The sequence below is a fragment of the Podarcis cretensis genome, assembly GCF_951804945.1.
Source record: "Podarcis cretensis genome assembly, chromosome: Z".
NCBI classification, from domain to species: domain Eukaryota; kingdom Metazoa; phylum Chordata; class Lepidosauria; order Squamata; family Lacertidae; genus Podarcis; species Podarcis cretensis.
The window spans coordinates 12,681,346-12,702,257 of record NC_137184.1 but is presented as its reverse complement, the minus strand read 5'-3'; the positions used below and the strand labels follow the sequence as shown (position 1 = coordinate 12,702,257).

Sequence of the window (20,912 nt, the reverse complement as noted above, 5' to 3'; positions counted from 1 at the left end):
CTTTCTGCTTTTAAAATTCTTAAAGCCGCTTGGAGGCTCTTCACATGTGTCAAGCAACTAATAAATTGAATTAATAACAATAAAGAACGCAATGGATGAAGACACCCTTGGTAGTGGCAGCATGAACAAGTGTCAGCGGGAAGAGGGCGGCTGCACTCAGGTGTCCCTTGGGAGCTTCCTCTTTGGGGCATCTGGTTGGCCACTGTGAAAACAGGATGCTTGATGAGACGGGCCACTGGCCTGACCCAGAAGCCAGGCTCTTCTTAAGTATCCATCTCTTCTCTTCCAGGTGGTGACCTGTCCCACAACTTCTTTCACAGACCTGGCGGAAATTGTCTCCCGAATTGAGCCAGTCAAGGCTGTCATAGTGGATGGTGAGTTGTGGGTGAGGATCACGGCTGCACCAAAAACCAAAACTCCAGTTCCTTTCTTTGTTGTATTCATGGTTTTTTTTGGGGGGGGGTTGATGCAGGTGGGCGATGCCCATCCATGTAGCCCTTGGGTTCCTGCTTTTCCTGCTGTCCCCTCCCCCAGAGGTGACCCAGCCATCTTGCCGCCTGAGATGAAACAGGAATTGCCACCTCCCGGCCCACTAAACTGCACCCCACTTCCACCGCCAGCGCTTGCCAAGCTCAGTGGGAGCCAGGGTGCTCCACAAAGTGTTGCCATTCATTTGGCGGGAAAGACAAGTGGCAATGCCACACACTGGAACACCTTCCTCTTGGTGGCAGTGGAAGCAGTTGGGCAGGCAGAGGGCTGCCTCTTGCACTTCCATCACCTGAGGCAGGTGCTTCACCCCACATCATGGGGAAACCAGCTGTGCCTTCCCCCACCTCTGGACTGAATGAGTCTCTCCCCCTTACCTGCCTTCTGTTCAGATGAGTCCGACTATCAGACAGAGTATGAGGAGGAAGTTCTCGGCAGCCACAAGGACGACTATGTCAATTTCCTGAGCAACCACACTGAAGACGACTCCGACTCCGTAAGAGCTCCCCTGGGCCCTACTGGTTTGGCCACTGTCTTCCCATAATGCAGTGGAGCCAATACAAGAGGGAGGTGGAGCTTATCTTGCCAAAAGGGGTCTTAGACATCATTACGTGACTAGAAGGCTTCCACTGGCTCCTCAGTTGCAAGGGAAAAAATATTCTGTAAACATTCAGGGGTAATCTTTATATCTTATATCTTAGAACATGTTCTAGGAGTGGGATTCAGAGATGGAAAGGGTAGAATTCTGTTCCTGTTATGCTGCTTTGTGACCTTTAGAGCTGTGAAGACATACTTGCTACTGTGTGAGCTATATCTAGTGAAAGACTACACACACGCACACCACTCTAAACCTATAAGGAGTAGAGGCAACAGTAGGGTATCTCAGATGTGGCTGCATTTACCTTTGCAATTATGAGGACTAGAAACTAATGTGTACCTATGAGAGGTGTTCTTTTTTCATAAAAATGAAATCTGCAATTGTGGGCTGCTTGAAGTACCTTCCCAGTGACTAGAGGCTGAAGCAAGTTTTTTGAACTTGTTAAAAGATATCTGACAGAGAAACATGATAGAGATGGTAGGTGTTATGTGTAGTAAGTGGTGAGAGACAGAAGTTTTTTCCCCTTCTCCCTCTCTCCAAATAATTCTACCCTGCATCACCCACTGAACACAGGTTGATATAACAGCTAGAAAAATCAGGATGCTGACCTAGATTGGGGCCAGGGAGCTGCCTTACACTGAGAAATTTATTCTGTTAGGGGCAACATACCTGGGATGCTCATGGGCAGAGGCAAAAGTAGGCCACCTTTGTACCACCGCCCTGCGCTCTCTCTCTCTCTCCCCCCCTCTCCCCGCCCTCCTCTCTGTGCTCCGCTCCTCTGCGCTGTGCTAGGAGAAAGAGGCTTCTCTTCCTCCCCACTCAGCAAAGAAACTCTGCCCCTTCTCCTCCTCTGGCAAGTTGCTTGGCTCTAGCAGGGTAAGACCAAGCAATAGGGCTTTGGCAGGGAGACCACTTCCCAGGTGAGAATGTCAAATGAGCCAGGTTCAGCAGCTCCTCGCTCTTGGTGGGGGCGGATGTGATCCAGCAGGGTTCTGCTTTTTACAGTCTTAACGATGCCGAATTGCACACAGCACACTCCCAAGAAGCTCAAGAGGCATACAGCTCATGCTTGCTCCTCCCCCTTACATGTGAGCTTTTGGCCCTGGGCGGCAGAGCCCAGAGGGGAGCCCTTTGTCAGTGACCTCTGGGGCCTAACAGTGTGATTGAAAACCTTTTGTCTTCTTTTCTTGCTCCTAGCAGGACCAAGAAGTCCGGCGCAGAAAGCGTATCAGCATCATCAGCCAGGACAGCCAAGGAAGCAGTGGTACCGAGCTGAGCTGAGCTGCTTTGGGGGGCTCCCAAGTGGCTCAGGAAATCCTTTCCCATTCATTACAAAGCCTCCTCTCTTTGCCATTACAACGCTACCTTGTTCTGAGATGAAAGTGGTGCCTTTTTTTCATTCTTTCTTTCTTGCCTAAACCCAGCATGGGTAGCAAGAGTGAAAGGGCTCCTGACCATGGCTAAACTCTCCCCTTCCACCGCTTCTCAAATGCAGCTCTCCAGAAACCTTTCACCAGCAGCTTGGCCCAAACAGATCCCAGGGCAGCACTGAATTCCTGCAGGCTGGGCGTGTGGAGAGAACAGTGCATTTTGTATGCCTGTTTGTCCTGTGAACAAGATGGCGACAGCAGAGAGAAAGCGAGTGTGCATGTCTGTATTTTTAAAGGGTGGGTGGAGAAGGGGGTTTCAGCACTCTTAAATTACTGTTCACCCCCCCCCCCCATTTAGTTCTTGAACCAGCATCTGCAATGGGAGGGAGGGCGTATGTGAAAGGTTTTACCAGCAATTAGTAAGAAGCCTGAATGTTAGCATGCAGAATGAGTCTGGATGTTCCTTGCTCGACTCCGACACGGTGTGAAAACAAAACCATCTGTTGGGAGCTGTGTTGCCCAGCAGTGGTTGTGGCAAGCAGTCTTGCTAAGAAGACGCCACCGATTGAGATGCCTTAGCTGGTCCTGCTCTCCACAGCAGAGCAGGGAGAAGGACTTTTCTTGCCCTTCTGCCTTTCTCTGAAGCTCCGTATGGGAGTCCTTGGCTCACTTGACACTTGTGGCATTTCCACACAGAGGGGGGCACTCCTGCCTCTGGCCATCTGGACAACCTTGTTCCATCTTAGCAATGTTGGGCTGTCTTGTCGCTCTGTGTGTTCAGATGTTTTTTAAAAAAATAAAAATCCAACAACTTGAACCTCTTTTGTGCTGTTGGCCAAATTCACTCTCTGCCCTGAGCCTCGGGTGGCAAGACATGTTGGTGGAGAGGGCGTGTCTCTGTGGGTTACGGTGGTATAATATATTATGGGGGTTGCTGTTAAGAGTAGCAGCTTCAGGGATTTATCAGACCCACAGGGGCATTCTCTAGGGCAAACTTCACTGAGAGGTGTAAGAGCTGCTTTAGAAATTAGGAAGCTGCTTTATACCTTTCAGTCCATCTAGGCCAGTACTGTCGACACTGACTGGCAGTGGCTCTCTCGGATTTCGGCCAGGGGGTCTTTCTCAGCCCTTCCGAAAATGCCGAGGGTTGAACCTAGAGCTACTGAGTTGCAGTCTTTCCTCAGCCACAGGGCTCTTGCACAGCTCCTGTTCGTTGGCTTCCACAGGAGAACCTCCCAAAGGGCTGTGTCCCCTCTTAAAGGAAACGAAGAGAAGGACTTATTCCCTCTTGCCTCAGGCACCAACTTACTCTGAGCCAGCCCCTTTGTGAGTAGATATAGCTTGCCTGATTTATTCACTCCCGCCCCCCCCCCCCACCGGTTCACTCCGCATCCCTATCACTATTCTGTGAGGTTGGCCAGTTCTGAGCAAGGGTGAGCAGCCCCACACTTAAACAGCAAGCATTGTAGCCAAGCAGAAATTTGAATTCTCATCTCCTCAATTTAATTCCTATATTCATGCTTCTACGTCACACTGGCCCTCATTGCTTTTTGAGACTGTGGAGCAGGGGTGGGGGTGGGGAGCTCCTGGAGCATCAGAGGGAGAAACTATGGTCACCTGCTCTTCCAAGAGACACTGAATGCTGCTCTACCTGCTGGTTATAAGAGTCTACCTGCCCGTGGACTGTCTTGCCAGAGTGGTGCATGCTCTGGTTATCTCTCGCTTGGACTACTGCAATGCACTCTACGTGGGGCTACCTTTGAAGGTGACCTGGAAACTACAACTAATCCAGAATGCGGCAGCTAGACTGGTGACTGAGGGCGGCCGCCGAGACCACATAACACCGGTATTGAAAGACGTACATTGGCTCCCAGTACGTTTCCGAGCACAATTCAAAGTGTTGGTGCTCACCTTGAAAGCCCTAAACGGCCTCGGCCCAGTATACCTGAAGGAGCGTCTCCACCCCCATCGTTCTCCCTGGACACTGAGGTCCAGCACCGAGGGCCTTCTGGCGGTTCCCTCACTGCAAGAAGCTAAGCTACAGGGAACCAGGCAGAGGGCCTTCTCGGTAGTGGCACCAGCCCTGTGGAACACCCTCCCATCAGATGTCGAAGAGATAACTACCTGACATTTAGAAGACATCTGAAGGCAGCCCTGTTCAGGGAAGTTTTTAATGTGTGACATTTTTATGTATTTTTTATCTTTGTTGGAAGCCACCCAGAGTGGCTGGGGAAACCCAGCCAGATGGGCGGGGTACAAATAATAAATTACTATTACTATTAAAGATACAAATAGAAGCATGTAACATGGGTGTAGCCAGGGGGTGCAGTTGCCCCTACCTATATCAAGCAAATAAATAAAAATACTTAACTAACTGACCAATTGCATTGTAGATAACTGAGTTCCACACACCCCAACATAAAAACTGCCTGCCCCCAATAAATCCTGGCTATGCCCAGGGCATGTAAAGTGGAACTGCAAAAGCAACTTAAGGCAAATTAACCCTGGAGAATAAAAATTCCTCTTTTCCCAAAGCATGCAGTTGTCATGCTGCCCAGTGGGAAAGGGTGCTCTCTCTTTGTAGCTGACAACCTGCCTCACCTGAGAAAGAAGCTCCAGAGGGCGGGGAGAGAACCAAATTAGGTAGTGGTGGAAATAATATCCCAGCTTCTACCTTTCTTTTCTTTTCCCCTCTCCAGTTTGCTACACGGATGGCACAATCTGCCTCCACCTTTAGGTGCACTGATCTCAGCACATTAGTAAAATGTTATTTCTATACACTGCTTTGTTGGGGGCCTTCAGCATGAGAAGCTGTGCCAGGCTGCAAAGTCATCTGTCTGTCACCTTTTCAAGACTGCAACACCCTGCCCTCAACACAGAAAAAGGCAACTGAAATGATCAAGGCGATGGAGCAACTCCCCGCCCCCCATGAGAAAACGTGGCAGTGTTTTGAGGCAACATGATATAAGTTTATAAAATGATGTGTGGTGTAGAAAGAGGGGAGAGAGAAAAGTTTTGGTTCCTCTCCCTTAGCACTGGAACTTGTGGGTACCCAATGAAGCTGGATGTTGGAAGATTAAGAACAGATAATTGAAAACACCTACCGTACTTCTTCATGCAACGTATAGTTAAAACTATGGAACTTGTTCCAGCAGGAGGCCGTGATGCCCACCAATTTGGAGCGCTTTAAAACAAATTGGGACACCTCCATGGAGGGTAATAAGATTGTCAGTTGCTACTAGTCATAATGGTTATGCTCTGACTCTTTGGAAGCAATAATACTTTGGAAGATCAGTTGCTGGAAGCCACAGGAGGAGAGAGTTGCTCTTCTTTGCATATCCATTGTGGGCTTTGCATTGTTGCATCTGGCTGGCCCCTGTGAGAACAGGATGCTGCACTAGATGGACCATTGGCCTGATCCAGCAGAGCTCTTCTTATGTTCTTCTCATTGGCTTTGATTCCAGCTCTTCAGGCTCCCTGCCTTCTGTGCTACCAGACTCAAGGGCCACTAATGCAGCCACCCCTACGTGGCACCAGCCAGCTTGACTTAGGGGAAGGTTCTGTTCTGCCCTCTGATGCATTTAATCGGGATGTGAGTGAAATCTATCCATATTCAGAGACTGTGCCAGTGTCCCAACTCATCCATCTGTTTCTTTAGGGTGGGAAGAAATGTCACATTTGAATTCCATCTCCCCATTGCCTACACACTGATAATCTCTGAAGTACCATATTCTTTGTGAAAACACACACATACTCATATACACAATGTTCCCCTGCTGTTCAGGATTTGAAGACTTCCGGTTTCGTCAAGCGGCACCATAGAAGCGTTTCATCCCACGCAAGACACCACACAACCTTGCTATGCTGCCTATGAGCATGTAACATGATGCACCTGTAAGCATATCTTCATGAGGACCAGAAACCTGTTTAAATTTAAATACGCATGCACATAAACACATTTCAGAAAACTGATCTCTTCCTCCATCCACCATTGCCTTATATAGTCTAAAGCCACGGTTGGCCAAGGTGGTGCCCTCTATATTTTGCTGGACTGTAGTTCTCACCATTGCTCATGCCAGCTGGGGCAGTTGAGATCTGTAGTCCAGCAACACCTGGGGGGCACCCCTCCCCTAAACTAATAAATTCACTGCAGGTGTGGGGAGCCTGTGGCCTTCCAGATGTTGCTGAACTACAGTGCCCATCATCGTGGGCCATTGGCCATGCTTGCTAGGGCTTATGGAAGTTGTGGTTCAGCAACATCTGGAGGCACCTCTTCATTTTAACATATTTGGCTTTCCTCTTCTACCATTTCTAATAATCAAAGATGTCAACATGAGAGATTCCTGGTGGTTTTTTTTTTTAATAAAAAAAAACACATTCCAGTTTGTTGGTATCTTTTTGTTGCCTCCAACACTCTGCAATTAATAATTTTGCTGCAGTCATTACATTTTAAAATGATTCCCACGTCCTCTTGTCTTAATATATCCTCGAGGAGATCCATCAAAACAATGTTGGCATCCAGTGCCCATTATCCTTTTAATTTCATTGGGAGGTTTATTAATGTTGCTGGCAATAAAAAGCCAGCTATGTCAAGGCTCAGTGACCTCCTCTTTCCTTGTCTTTCAAGCTGATTGAACCCAATATGAGCCGCCAAAGCAGGGGTGGGGAACCTTATCCATCCCGAGGGGCCGCGTTCCCTTCTGAGGGCCGCATGCCAGGGGTGGGTGGGACTAGAGGCAAAAGTGGGCAGAGCAACAAATACAGATTTTACCTTTGTACGATAGACTGCTTTAACAAAAACACACTCACACACCCCCAAAAAACACCTCTGTCCTGGCAAGTGAAGGACAAGTCCCAGCCAGGCAGGAAACTCTAAAGGAAAATGCGAAGCAAGACTAGTGAGAGGTGTGGCCTGAAAACCAGACAGAGAGACCCTAAGGGCTACATTCGGCTTCTAGGCCTGAGGTGTTCTCCATCCCTGTGCTAGACCACAGCAGAATGCCTCTTTAAAATTTTAAGAAAATAGAATTTGCTAAATCTGAGCTGTTCAGTTTCTCTGCAGGGGCTTCTGTTAGGGAAGAAAGGGGCAATACCATCTAATTGCAAATCAATTTGTTGTTGTTCTGTTGTTAGGCAGAAGCAGGTGGAACAAAGAATGCGAGGTTTCCCTTTTGTACAGTAAGCTAGTTTCTACAGACACGCACATGTCTCTGTCCTCTATCCAGGCAGCGAGAAGCATTATCAGAGATCAAGGACACATTCCAGGTATGCGGAACCACTCAAAGAGTACATGGCAAGGCTTATAACCACTGTAATATGGCGACAATTCTGACGAAAACATAACTTTGCTTATCTATCGCGACCCCCGTTTGCAAGCGGTTTCTCTCCCCCTCCTTCCTCCTCCTCCTCTTCCTCCTCCCCGCCTCCCTCTCATCCTCTGAAGGACTGAGATCAAGTTAATTGCTCCGCTGGCCGTTCTCCCCTGGAGAGCCGAAGCGGAGCTTGGAAACCGTGAAAGAGGGTAAGTGAAAAGAAATATAAGGAACGCCAGACAGGAGGGTCTGGTACTCTTCCAGGCCATCCTGCCAATTTTAGAGGGCGAGAGATGTTTATGTTCTTGTCCAGAAGAGGCATAAGACAGTAGGGTTGCCAACTGACCAGAGGAACAACGTGGCTCGAGGTGCTCTGCCTTTGACACCAGCTCAATGGGCAAACAAGCAAGTGCCCGGAGCGTGGAGCTCCAACATCTGGTTTGAGGTTCAAGCTCTATCACGTAGGACTTGTGTGGGCACATCGCTGTCTGCCAGACCTTGGTCCCCAATCTGCAAAATGGGTATATAATGGAGTCCTGTTCCGTGTGGGCTGAGAACAACAGAGACTCCCGCGCGCCATAAATTGGGTGAGCAAAGTTCCTTTGGCTTTTAAAAACAAAGACTTCGAAGCTTGTGCAAGGGGCAGAAATTAATTAGAGAAAGCTTTTGCAGATAGAAGCCTTTGCCCTTTTAATTTCTGCCGATCATGCCATGATAAGGTTAAAGGCATGGGGGCCTTTGTGAAAATGGTGGCAGTAATTAGAACCTACCTTTCATTATCCTAGCATAAAAGATCAAAATGGCTTTGAGTGGAGAGCGGGATGTCCAGGTGGCAGAATCCACGAGGTTCTGTCCACGAGGCTGTCACATTCCACCTGTTCGGCCTTGGCCCCGCCCTCTGGTCCCACCCACCCGATTTTTGAAATCGGCAACCCGACCGTGTGAGACCACTCGCTCCCCTTGACCCATCTCCCTGTATTATCGCTGTTCTCTTTCCACAACGCCGAAACAATCCAGAAAATCACAACATGCAGAGTAAACAGACGCACATTTCCCTGATTGGCATAATTCCCTCCCAATTATGATATTTGGGTGTCTGCTAATGAGCGGGTTTGGAGCACAGCCGCGTCTCAGCCCTTGATTGATCGATCGTGCCGCCTCGCTGGGAACGAGGGGGGGGGGCGGGTCGTCTTGGGGGAACATCTGCTCAGGGGGCGTGAAGCCTGATCAGCGGGCGGGGATCTATTTGTCTGAAAACTTCGGCTGTGACTGGCAGGTAGCAATGCGGATGCTCTGGTGGTTGTCGTCATCCCGAATAAGCGATTCAAAGAAACAAGTCCCCCTTGCAGCCACTTTGCTGAAGTTTAAGTGGGCCGAATCTGGTCCGTAGGAACCAACTCCTAGGGGCCAACGGCACCTCGCCGGGACCCCCCAAAGTTGTTGAGCGTTGCCGTTCAAATTACCTCACCTCCCCCTTTATTCAAGGCACCCCTGACCTAGTCAGTGCTGAAGGCAGCCTGGAAAGACCCATGCAATGCCATATCGTATTATCAGGTTGGCACAGGTTTCCTCAGGCAGCTCCCTTCTTCTGTTGGTGGGGTCCTGGCTAGGCCAGGTGCCAGCAGTCAGCTAGGTCAGACACTGGCTGGGAGTCCAAGGGCTTGGAAGCCCCACCACCACCAGCCCAGGCTAGCCACACCACCGTTCACTGACCTCTCTGCCACCATAGATCAGACCAGCGGTCTGCTTAGCACAGTCTAATTTATTTATTGTTGGAAGATTCAGGACAGATAAAACGAAGTTTGTTTGTTTGTTTGTTTGTTTGTTTAACTACCACCTATGTGGCTGAGTTTCCCCAGCCACTCTGGGTGGCTTCCAATCAAGTGTTAAAAACAATACAGCATTTAAATATTAAAAACTTCCCTAAACAGGGCTGCCTTCAGATGTCTTTTAAAGAAAAGATAGCTGCTTATTTCCTTCACACTTGGTGGGAGGGCAACACTACCGAGAAGGCCCTCTGCCTGGTTCCCTGTAACCTCACTTCTCGCAAAGAGGGAACCGCCAGAAGGCCCTCAGCGCTGGATCTCACACAGCAAGATCTCACACAGTGCATAGTGAAATCGCATTGGTAGCGGTAATGGACCACCAACGTGGATGGCTTTAAAAGAGGATTACTGTAGAGCAGTTTTTGAAGAAGAGGGCTGTTGGTGGCTACTAGCCATGATGGCAGAGCTCTCCCTCCACAGTCCTGGGTAGCAATGCTTCTGAATGCCAGTTGCTGGAGACCTTCCAGAGGGGAGAGTGTTCTTGTGCTCAGGTCCTGCTTGCTGGTTTCTCATGAGCATCTGGTTGGCCACTGAGATAACAGGAGGCTGGACTAGACAGGCCATTGCCTGATCCAGCAGGGCTCTTCTTATGTTCTTAGGTCTTACTCTGACACTATTGCACCATGCAGGCTTTCCAGACCACAGTAGTTTATGTGGTTAGTTAAATGGGGGTAACCATACTCTGCACTCAATAAAACAGAAAAGGATAGTCTGGTTTAGGAGAATTTATTCACATTTCACTCCCTTGTTGGAGACTATGATTTCATTAAGCAAGCAAGGAAGGAAGCAAACAAACCCAGCAATGAAATGTGACAACCAAAAGCCCTCCTCTTTATAAATCAGAACAACCCAAACATGCTTAGAAACCTGACATGTGATCCTTTAACAAACAGATGCTGTTAAAAAACAAGAAAGATAGATGTGCTCTCACATACCCTATGTTGCAAAATGGGCTCCATATCCCAATGTTACGCTATTTGCAGAGAGCCGACTGAATGCTAGCTGCTGGAGACCTTCTGGAGAGGAGACTGCTCTTGTGCTCAGGTCCTGTTTGCTGGCTTCCCGTAAGAAGCATCTGGCTGGCCACTGTGAGAACAGGATGCTAGATGGGCCATTAGCCTCACCCAGCAGGCTCTCCTTATTATGTTCTATTCTGACCGGTACTCTGTCACCAAGACTAGGTTTGCCATACGGAAACAGCTCAAGAGAGAGAGAGAGAGAGACATTGCACATACTTTTGTAAACCAAGAAAATCTTTAATAAAAATACATTTTTTAAAAAAAGCTAGCTTTGGCGTTTGTTACAAGACCAGAAGCTTTATTGCTAGGCATTGCAGGTCAAAAAAAGTGGAAAAAAATTATTTATGTATGCTAGAACAGCGGCTAGGATATTACTAGCCCAAAAATGGAAAGATGACAAGATACCAACGAAAGAAGAATGGCAAGTAAAACTGATGGAATATGCTGAAATGGCGAAGCCCCCTGGAAAACTTAGAGACAAGGACAACAGAGACTTTTAAAAAAGACTGGGAACCGTTTATGATGTACTTACAGAAACAGTGTAAAGAAGTGGGCTCACTAGCAGCGTTTGACTAAGCACTTACAATTCAGAAAACAAGCATAAAAACTAAGAGGCAATAACTGGGAAAATAATCAAACGTAAGATGTAATTTTGGAAAATATGGTATAAAAATGACAAGAATGCAATAACATTTAGCTAAAAGAATACAAAATTAAGGCAGAACAAAACAAGCAAGAGAAACTGATATTTAAAGAACCAGAAAAGGAAGTTGAGGGAAGTCAGGGGAGGAGTGGGGGGGGAGAGAGATTGGGACTTGTGTATGTCCCCCCCCCCCGTGATAATGATGATTGTGTTGAAGTCAAAATGTAAAACTTAATAAAAATAATAATAATTATTATTTATTAAAATACTAGCTTTGGTTAGGGTCTCCACCCCCCAAAAAACCAATTTGGGGTTGTTGTCCCCCCCAAAGCTATGAGTTCACCATGTTTAAACAATAATTTATTTAAAGTATATATATATATATATATATATATATATATATATATATAGTCTGAATGTAGGTCAAAATATTAATTAAAAAAGTGGTATCAGACTGGGAAATTTGTATAGAAATATATTCTTATTTTTTCATTTTATGTGCAATTGCTGAACCAGATATAAATTGTAATATGAGGACAATACTGCATCAGGGTTGCTGACAGGAGTGAGCCCCTCAGCATGTAACACCTCAGCTCAGAGGCCTGCACTGGTTGCTGATTTGCTACTGGGCCAAGTTCAAGGTGTTACTATTAGAATATAAAGCCCGTAACAACCTGGGACTAGTTAACTGGAGAGGCTGCCTTTCCCCACATGTGCCCACTCAGCTGCTTTGACCTGCAGAATTGGCATTATTACGGGTGCCGCCACATAATACCTGTTCCACATTTGTAAGGAATCGATAGGTGGCAGCACCTATTGACAATTAGGCAGGTGCCTCACTGTTACTCGTTTTGGAGCCCACATAAAACATTATTGCTTAGACAAACCTACCCAGATATGTAGAATGTTTTGATTTTTGTTTAGCCTATCACTGATTTTAATTATTATTTGACTGTTTTAAACTGCTTTTTAAAAAAAATGTTTTTACAGATAGTCTCTCTTTTCATAAACTGCTTTAAGGGTTGGTTTGTTATTTACAATCAAGCAGTATGAAATAAATAAATAATATGATTAGTAGTAAAAAAAAAATTAACTTTAAAAATACTTTATCTATTTCTGCATCTATCTATATACAGTATTAGCAAGTGCCCTTCCTGTTAGAACCTAAAAATAAAATAATTTTTGGATCCATTAATGGAGCTCTTAGTTTTTTCTGTGCAACAACTCAGACACCAATTGTTTTGTGTTTGTTTGTTGGGAAACTAAAATATCCTGCACTGATCATTCTGTATGAAATCAAAGGCAGGTATGTTTGGTTTTCCTTGGGGCTCCCCCTCTTTGCACAAAGGGGAGGCTCCAAATCACATCTCCTCTGACTGTCTTGGACACTTCCCATGGGATCTTCTGTTTAGCTCTGATGTGCACCCAAGATGTTTTAGCTGGGAAAATGTGAAGACTGTGAAAATGTGGCATGCAGAAGGGACAGATGTGTGTGCTGCACACAATTGATTGGGTGATGTGCTGCTGCTCCCTTGATTCATCAGCCTATTGGCCTGCTTAGAGATATGTTGATTTCTATTTATGACAGGGATCACAGAATTGTAGAGTTGGAAGGGATATCAAGGGTCCTCTGGCCCAGCCTCCTGCAGTGCAGGAATCTCAAGCATCTACGACAGATGTCCATCCAACCTCTGCTTAAAAACCTCCAAGGTCCATTCCACTGCCAAACAGCTCTTACTGCCAGAAAGTTCTTTCTGATGTTTAGTCGAAATCTCACTTGTTGTAACTTAAAGCCATTGGTTTGAGTCCTACTCTCCCGAGCAGGAGAAAACAAGCTTGCTCCGTCTTCCATGGGACAGCCCTTGAGGTATATTCGAAGATGGCTATCACATCTCTTTTCCAGGCTAAACATACCGAACTCCCTCAACCTTTCTTCTCAAGGTGTGGTTTCCAGACCCTTGGGCATCTTGGCTGGTCTCCTCTGCAAATGTTCCAGCTTATCTAGTTGCAAGTTTGGGGAAAGGAGTGGACAGGAGCCAAAAGTTAATGGGGTCAAGTGTACCATGGAGGAAGAGACTGTCACAGTGGGCACATATCTCCTTTTCCAGGGAGATTACAGGTAAACAGCCCACAATGAGTGAAACAGGGAGCTCTTATCCCTCCAGATTGTGCCCCTTGGGACTGACTAGTTGGGTGGAAGGCAGATAAAGTGGTGACACTGAGACTAAGGAGGAAGAAGAAGGAGACAGCCTGGGCTATCTACCTGGACCAGTTTAACACAAGAAGGCAGGTGGGTGGGAGATGGCTGAGAACATTCTGAGGTTCCAAATGGACCATCCTCCACCGTGTCTAACCTCATCAGCTTTGAGCAAATCAGGACAAGCGCTCCACAGTGCCAAATTACCTGGGGTGGGGTGTGGTGGTGGATATGGGTGAGCATATGGCTTTGAGACAAATAAGACTCCCTGGAGGAGGAGTGTGTGTGTGTTTGAATAAGAGAGCAGGCTGTTTCGTTCTGTGAGGAAACACAGCACATGAGAAGCTGATCAGAGGCTGAATAATTTATTTTTGCGTGAGAATACAGTGGAGAGACCTGACCTTCACACCCTTCTATTTCCTATCCAGTGGTTTAATCCTTTTACGGAGGTCATGAAACTGTACTGGGGCTGCTGCACTTCAGGCTGTGAATGGGGGCTCATATGAGGGATACATCCACTTCTCCAGATACAAATGCTCCCTGCACATAGAAAAGCAGCAGAATGCAGTACTGTGCAGTTAAAGAGACTTGCTAATCTGCACTAACAGCCATACTTCACATTTTCATATAATGTTTTAAGAGTATTCAAACCACATACTTGGTGATGCAACCAATAAGATTATAAGCAAGTCTTTGTATGTGCAATCCATTGGGAGGGGGGGTTTGACTATGTTATTGTAGTAGAATTCTTTGCCCCCCATAAATCCCACAAATTGGATGACTTTGCAGGATGTCAATGCTTTCTCTTAATTGCATAACTTAGACTGGTTTTGCGAGCATAATTGGGAAGGGAGAAGGAGCCAGGAGTCTTATTCAGCCATATTGCTTTCAGATATATATTTGCAGCCTTAAGGACTGGAACTTTGTCCCTGGTTTTGAAAAAAGCTGAGATTTTTCAGGCTGAAGAAGTAGTCCCCTATCCTGTGACTTTTTTCTCCCGCAGCGGTGAAGAACCAAGGCTTTATCCCACCCCCGCCGCCCCTCGCTGCATCATCTGATAAGGGAACAGTCTCATGGTGGCAAGAGGATGTGTATGATTTGTGGTAGCCCACAGTTTAATGAAGCGGAGCAGATAGCCAGTTCCTGTTGCTGGCAGTGCTGAAGAAAGAACTGAAAGAATGTTCACAGGGGTACTCTTCCCTGTATAAATACTTTTCGTGCAGCCTAGGGTGATGAGCCTAGGACCTTCTGCATGCAAAGCAGGTGTTCCACCACTGAGCTACGATGCTAGTTCAGTGCTTGGATGTAGTCAGTAAGGGCGCCTATCTAAGAGACGGCATTGTCCTTTGCACAGGAGGACCAGAGTCGGTCTAGCTTTATTTAATTCAAGCATGCATCTCCTCAGGGGCACCGCGACTGCCTTGCCGCCAACGCACCCAGCCAGCTCGGAGCTTCCGCGTTGAGCCAGGGTCCTCGGATTCCTAGATCACTCGGCCGCCTCCTGTCAAGGTGGTGCCAGGGCACTCTGCACAACCTCAGAAGCACTCCACCGATCCCACTGCCCGCGCTTTCCCTCCCCGCTCCAGAGCCACCCCAAATATGGGCATGGCACAGCCTGGGCTTCCTGCACTCCACCGCGCCAGGTCTCTCCTGTGGCGCCCGAGCCGCAGTCAATGAGCAGCCGCGATGCGCGCCGAGGGGCGGCTACTCGTGGCGGCGGCTCCTCCTCCGGCTCCTCCTCCTCCAGCGACACTCGCAGGGGTCTGCCTGGGAGGAGGCGGACTCTGCTCGGCCCGCCGAGGCAGCAGCAGCAGCAGCCGAGATCGCAGCCTGTCCCCAGAGTTGGGGGTGGGGGTCGGCATGGGCGGTGGTGGCAGCGGCAGTGGCGGCTCCGCGCGGCGGTGGCGGCGATGAGCTTCGAGGAGGACGATGGGCACGGCCGTCTCCAAACGCCGCTCGCTCCGCAACGAGGCCGTGGCGTCGGTGGCGGCCAAAGTCAGGTGAATCCGAGCTCGGGTTCTTTTTTTGGGAAAGGAGGGGGCGAGATCGGGATGCAAAGCGAAGGGGCAAGCTAGCCCTAAAGAAAGAAACCTAGCGAGGCGCTCTGAGGCCGTGCATAAAAAGGCGGCGCGTAAAAGGAGAGCTGCGGGCGCAATGATGGTGATGGTCGAGGGATGGGGGGGACGGACGAGGGGGTCATCTCTTTCTCTCCGATCCCCGTTACTCCAGCGAGAGATTGAATCCTGTACAGGGTGGAGTTGGGGTCGTGGGTGCAAAAAGCAAGGAGTGTGCAAAGGAGTGAGCATGGAGGAATTTGATATAGTCTCCGCGTCGTGCATGGATGAACATTTATGGAAAGGGAGGTTTAGGGTGAGGGGGCAAAAAGAAACACACCGGGCGCGTGTCTGTGCAAGTACCAAGAGACCAGGTTGGAAGGGGCGCGCGCATGGGATCGTGCAAGGGCTGGGAAAGAAGAGCGAGCGTGCAAGGGAGACGTGCGTGTTTCCAGAGGAGCACGTCGGTGTCTTGTTCCGCGCTCGGAGGAGCTCGCCCGCCTCTGATTGACGTCAGAGGCTGGGGAGGGGGAGGGTGCACAGTGGGGAGGGGTCTGCCACAAACCCGGATTGTGTGTTTCCTTTCTGACTGCTGGATCGTATCGGGGCTTTGGAGTATGCTGGATCGGAACGATGCGCTCCTTCGATGCTCCTACCCATCGCTGTACGGGTTTTGTCAGAAAGCGGCAGGCCTGGTGTTCTGTGCCCTGCTACACCTAGGGGAGAGGGCTCTGGAACATTTCAGCTGTTCTCTCCAACAAAACTCCCCACCACCACCAAATTGTGTGGTCTGAGATGAAGTAAAAACATCACCATGTGCCAAGTTTTCACACAGGGAGAAACACACATACCTCTAGCACTTTTCCTTCCGGCAGTGCAGACAGCCTATCCCTGGTGTGCTGCATCTTCTCAGCCTGCCAGAAGTGTCTGCTGTTGAGCGTGGAGGGTAAGAGGACAGCGCTGCTGCTGCTGCTGCTGCTGCTGAACCCCCGCCTTTAGTCTCCCACCATGCCAGTGAGCCAGAAGTGCTAACTCTGTATTTTTAGTCCGGCTGGCGATGGGTTGAAATAGCAAATGACGTGAGGTGCGAAGTGTTTTGGCATGCTGCCCAGCCGTGGACCACTTTTTCTTTTTCTTTTGGCAAAGGCTCAAAGAGCCCACGGCTGCCCTGGTGAACTTCCAAGCTCTGGGAATGCAGCAATGATGTTGGGGGGGGGGGCGGGGACCGGCAAGCTGCCTGCCTGCCTGCGCAGTGGTGACTTTGCCTCAGCAGCTGTTTAACTTCTTAGCCTTGGAAGATGCTCTCTGCTTGTCTTGGACGATCCCTCTCTGGTAGCAGCGTGCTGACCAAGAAAAGCGAGCCTTTGGGGAGGGGCCTCGTCACTGTGTTGTGTTTTGCACCTAACGTGCTCCTGTTCCTTAGATGAAGGAGCATATGCGGCTTTTGTTTTCTACTGGCGACACAAAACCAAGGAGAATTGCAAGCACCACAGAGGATGTTTAAAATGTAGTGACGCTTTCAGACTGCCGGTATTTGTGGGAGGGATCACAGCAGGTATACCGGAAGTTTAGGTTTGTGCATTTAAAATGAAATTAAGCAGTCTTCTACCCTAGTGCAACAAATCCACCTAAAAGAAATCGCAGACTTTGGTTGTTTGGAAGGTGAATGGGAAGTGCATTGAAAAGTGTGAAGTGAACAAATGATTGGTGGGAAGACATCCCATGTGCAAAGTGGGACAAATGCCCAATAAATAGGTTCCCTGGAGATGCCCAAACTCCCTACTGTTAAGTTAACCTTACTGAAAAATTGAAATTATTTCCCCTTTAAACAAAAAACCCAAACCACACACTTGTGCATAAGACATTTAGTGTGGTTAATTTTGATTGGCGTCATTTTACAGAGTGAGGTGACGGGGAAAGGATAAGCAGCAGGTTCTGATTGTGGGGAAAGGACCTCTTTGGGAAGGAAGAACCCGTGAGACAGACTTTCCAGAAGACGGGGCAGAACTCTTGTTCATGAGCAGGGTTCGCAAACAGGGGTGCTTGGACCACTGGTGATCTAAAATCACTGTGTCCCTGTTAAATATTCACCTTGATTTCTTAATGTATTTGTATTGCTTCATTTATTTCTTAGATTTTAGGATGGGAGAATACAATTTGAATTCTGTAGAATGTGAATTGTATTTTGCCAATACAGTGGTACCTTGGGTTACATACGCTTCAGGTTACAGACTCTGCTAACCCAGAAATAGTACCTCGGGTTAAGAACTTTGCTTCAGGATGAGAACAGAAATCAATCTCCGGCAACAAGGCAGCAGCAGGAGGCCCCATTAGCTAAAGTGGTGCTTCAGGTTAAGAACAGTTTCAGGTTAAGAACGGACCTCTGGAATGAATTACCGGTAAGTATGTAACCCGAGGTACCACTGTAATAATAAAAATGAATACTGCCCTTCAACTGAAGATCACAAATGAAACAAAATACACGAAAGAAAAGGAGAAATAATTTTTTAACAAATAAATAAATCATGCAGCATCTAGCACCAGCAAGTACTACAGAAATTGTAGTAAGTCATTAAGTGGTCTTCAGATTTTCAAGTTGTCCATAGGGGGGGGGAGAAGATTGGGAACCACTGGTCTTGAGGTTGGTTTGGATCCTGTGGGAGCCTTTTTCCGACAGACTCCGGGGTGCTGAGCAAGGTGACCCTTGAGTTTCTGCCCATCTTCAAAATTCTAGGCTATGCTTTCTACTTTAAGCTGTGAGATATGATGCTAGTCATGAACAGGAATAACCTGACTCCAACCCACCAAGAGCAGGGATACTTTATTCATTTTACTTTGATCACAGGATTTGGTACAGGGGTGTAAAATTTTCAAACTACATAGAACCTTTGTTTGCATTCAGACCCAGTTCCTAGCCTTTGTTATTTTGGCAACAGCATTTCAAATATCTTAGGAGTGTTTACTTGAAATCTCAGGAGCTGAGGCAAAGGGATGGGGTGTGTGGATCTCAGAGGTTTCCCCCCTTCTCTTTTAACAAGCAGAAGAAATGGTTCCAAATTAGCAAATGTGCTAGATATTACAGATTCTCCCATTTCTGAATGACTCCTTTTTCTCAGTGCGGATTTGACCCGACCCTGCTCCTGAGATGGAGTGCTGCAAGCCTGCCCTCAGAACAATGAGGACTAGAATGCTTGTTTGCTTAAGCATCGACACTTTGCACTGTGTTTCCAAAAAGCACTGGTCCAGATTGCATAGCTGCAGACACAACTGCAAGGCATTTTACTGAATCACTAAAATAAGGTAATTTTAAAAAACAACTGTAGGAGGCTTAGTTTAACTCAGGGAGAGAATGTACAGTTGCTGTTATTACCAGTATTAAGCGTTCATTAGGAATAAAGTTAAGACAAGACTATTTCGTAAAACAAACATACCAAAATGATTTTTTTTCTGTGCCTTGGGAGGTGTCACAAATCCATGTGGTCTAGACCCATAGGTGATCAGGGGGTGCATGTATTAACAAGTGGATCTTTGTATTTGGCTCCCCTGCATGCTCTTATTAGATTCCGTAAGTCTTTCAGCCAGCTCTATGTCCCAGAGCTCTGTGGGAGATTTGCTGGCTTTATGAAGCACTGCCTAATCTATAGATCTCAGCAGAGCTTTCCTGCTGACAAATGGACAATAATTTTCTCACTTAGAGGCTGGCGGTGCTGAAATTGTGAGAGGTGTGTGTGTGTGTGAAGCTTTTGGGCTCCTGGAATAGCTCAATTGGTAGAGCACGAGACTCTTAATCTCAGGGTTGTGGGTTTACTAAAGACTCTGTTTCATGTTGATGTCAAATAAGCCCCACCAACTCAGTGGACAACAGCAGTCCTTCAGCAACTGAGCTGAGACATAAGGGTTTGGGTGGTCCCTGGGGTTCAGGGCATTGCAAATTAACGGAAGGCCCTTGAACCTGGCTCAGGAGTCGATGGGCAGCCAGTGCAGCTGTTTTCACGATGGTGTCCCATGTTCTCGGCCATATGCCCCCTCCAGCAGTCTGGCTGCCGCCTTCTGCACCAGCTGGACCTTCCAAACCAGGCCCAAGGGCAGCCCCACATAGAGCCCCTTGCAGTAATCCAGCCTCAAGGTTACCAACTCATGGACTGCAATGGTCAGGTTACCCTTGTCCAGGAGTGGCCACAGCTTCACTTCTCCACTATTTCCTCAGCAGTTTGCAATTAAACACACACACACAAATATTGTGAAGACACGGCATCCGATTTCTCCTGATAGACCTGTTTGCGTCCCATTTTGCCTTATGCGCATTTTTGCAAAGCAATTTCTTCTAATATAATGTAGTATTGTACATGTTATTTTCACTATTTTTTGCTTTTTCGTGTGCATATTATGCTGGCATCTGTGTTTTTGCACACATGACTTGGCCAGAGAATTGCATTGCAAAATTCGGATAAGGGGTGAATTCTGAAGGGTGGCGTCTGTTTCAGTTTGCAAGCTGTTTCAGAAAGTGTTAATTAGGTAGGTTTGTCTTTGAATGCAAGCTGAATCAAATCTTTCTTATCTGATATTCAGGGTTCTGGACCAGATGGGCCGCTGGCCTGATCCAGCAGGCTCTTCTGAGGCTCTTATTAATATCTCCCCCATCCCTACCAGAGATAAATACATCTCTGTAGGCTGCTGGTATCTGAGATGCTCAAAACCACAGCTCAGAGTCTCTGGGTTTCTTCCGAGAAGTTCTTAATTTCAGTCCCAGAGCACCTGACCCAGCTCTTCCCAAGATGGTTAATTAAGCTCTCTGCAACTTTCATTCTTGGCCTGGATCCTTGTAAACAACTGCAACACCCGTTTCAACAGGGATGTCTCTGAACGCCATCCATTTGTATAGCTTTCCTGCTGTTCTGTTCTGTTTTGGCTGGAACGGTTTAACATTCGCAACTGTTCTATCTGTCTTTAGAACTGCGATATACCAGTAACTGTGTGACCTGTCCTGGAACCTTAATGGGTGAAGGATGGTGGGAGGAAATCTTACAAATACAACAAATGAAATAAATACTGTACTGAACATAGTGGTGGTGGAGACACTTCTCCGATTTATTTCCTGCAGACCTAAAATGAGGAGAGGCCAATGAGGCAAGACCATAGCTCATTGGTAGAGCACCTGCTTTGCATGCAGAAGGTCCCAGGTTCAATCCCTAGCATCTTCAGGTAGGGCTGGAAAAATGCACCCTGAATGAAAGAAACCCTGGAGCTGCCAGTCAGTGTAGACAATACAGAGCTGGATGAACCAAGGGTCTGACTCAGCATGAGGCAGCTTCCAATGTCTGTCACTTCCTAGATTTACAAACTGCATATCTGAAGCATGTCGATAGGTGTAAGTAAACCTTGGCTCTGATTTAAATGGATCAAATCA

The 20,912-nt window shown here is 47.5% G+C and overlaps 2 protein-coding genes and 1 long non-coding RNA gene across 9 annotated transcripts in view; 2 read left to right on the top strand and 1 right to left on the bottom strand.

Annotated features, from left to right (window-relative positions):
- PNPLA7 (patatin like domain 7, lysophospholipase) overlaps positions 1–3,271 on the top strand; it is a 106,576-nt gene extending 103,305 nt beyond the window's left edge. For 4 of the 6 annotated variants that reach the window (XM_079961557.1, XM_079961556.1, XM_079961554.1 and 1 more), the window contains 3 exons: positions 290–374; positions 879–982; positions 2,282–3,271. In XM_079961557.1, coding sequence (XP_079817683.1) covers positions 290–374; positions 879–982; positions 2,282–2,365 — 273 coding nt within the window. In that variant the 3' untranslated portion in view covers positions 2,366–3,271. The remainder of the gene's footprint in view (positions 1–289; positions 375–878; positions 983–2,281) is intronic. The other 2 variants (XM_079961555.1, XM_079961553.1) reach the window with 1 other exon arrangement.
- A 376-nt stretch (positions 3,272–3,647) lies between these two features.
- LOC307207605 lies at positions 3,648–16,645 on the bottom strand. The gene is made up of 3 exons (XR_013834755.1): positions 16,357–16,645; positions 6,209–6,377; positions 3,648–4,101 (listed from the first exon to the last, which is right to left on the bottom strand). It is a non-coding gene; the product is annotated as an uncharacterized lncRNA (long non-coding RNA).
- Positions 15,207–20,912, top strand: part of NSMF (NMDA receptor synaptonuclear signaling and neuronal migration factor) — a 62,257-nt gene continuing 56,551 nt past the window's right edge. The window contains exon 1 of one of the 2 annotated variants that reach the window (XM_079961565.1): positions 15,207–15,451. In XM_079961565.1, the coding sequence (XP_079817691.1) occupies positions 15,381–15,451 (71 nt within the window). In that variant the 5' untranslated portion in view covers positions 15,207–15,380. The remainder of the gene's footprint in view (positions 15,452–20,912) is intronic. The other variant, XM_079961564.1, reaches the window with a different exon arrangement.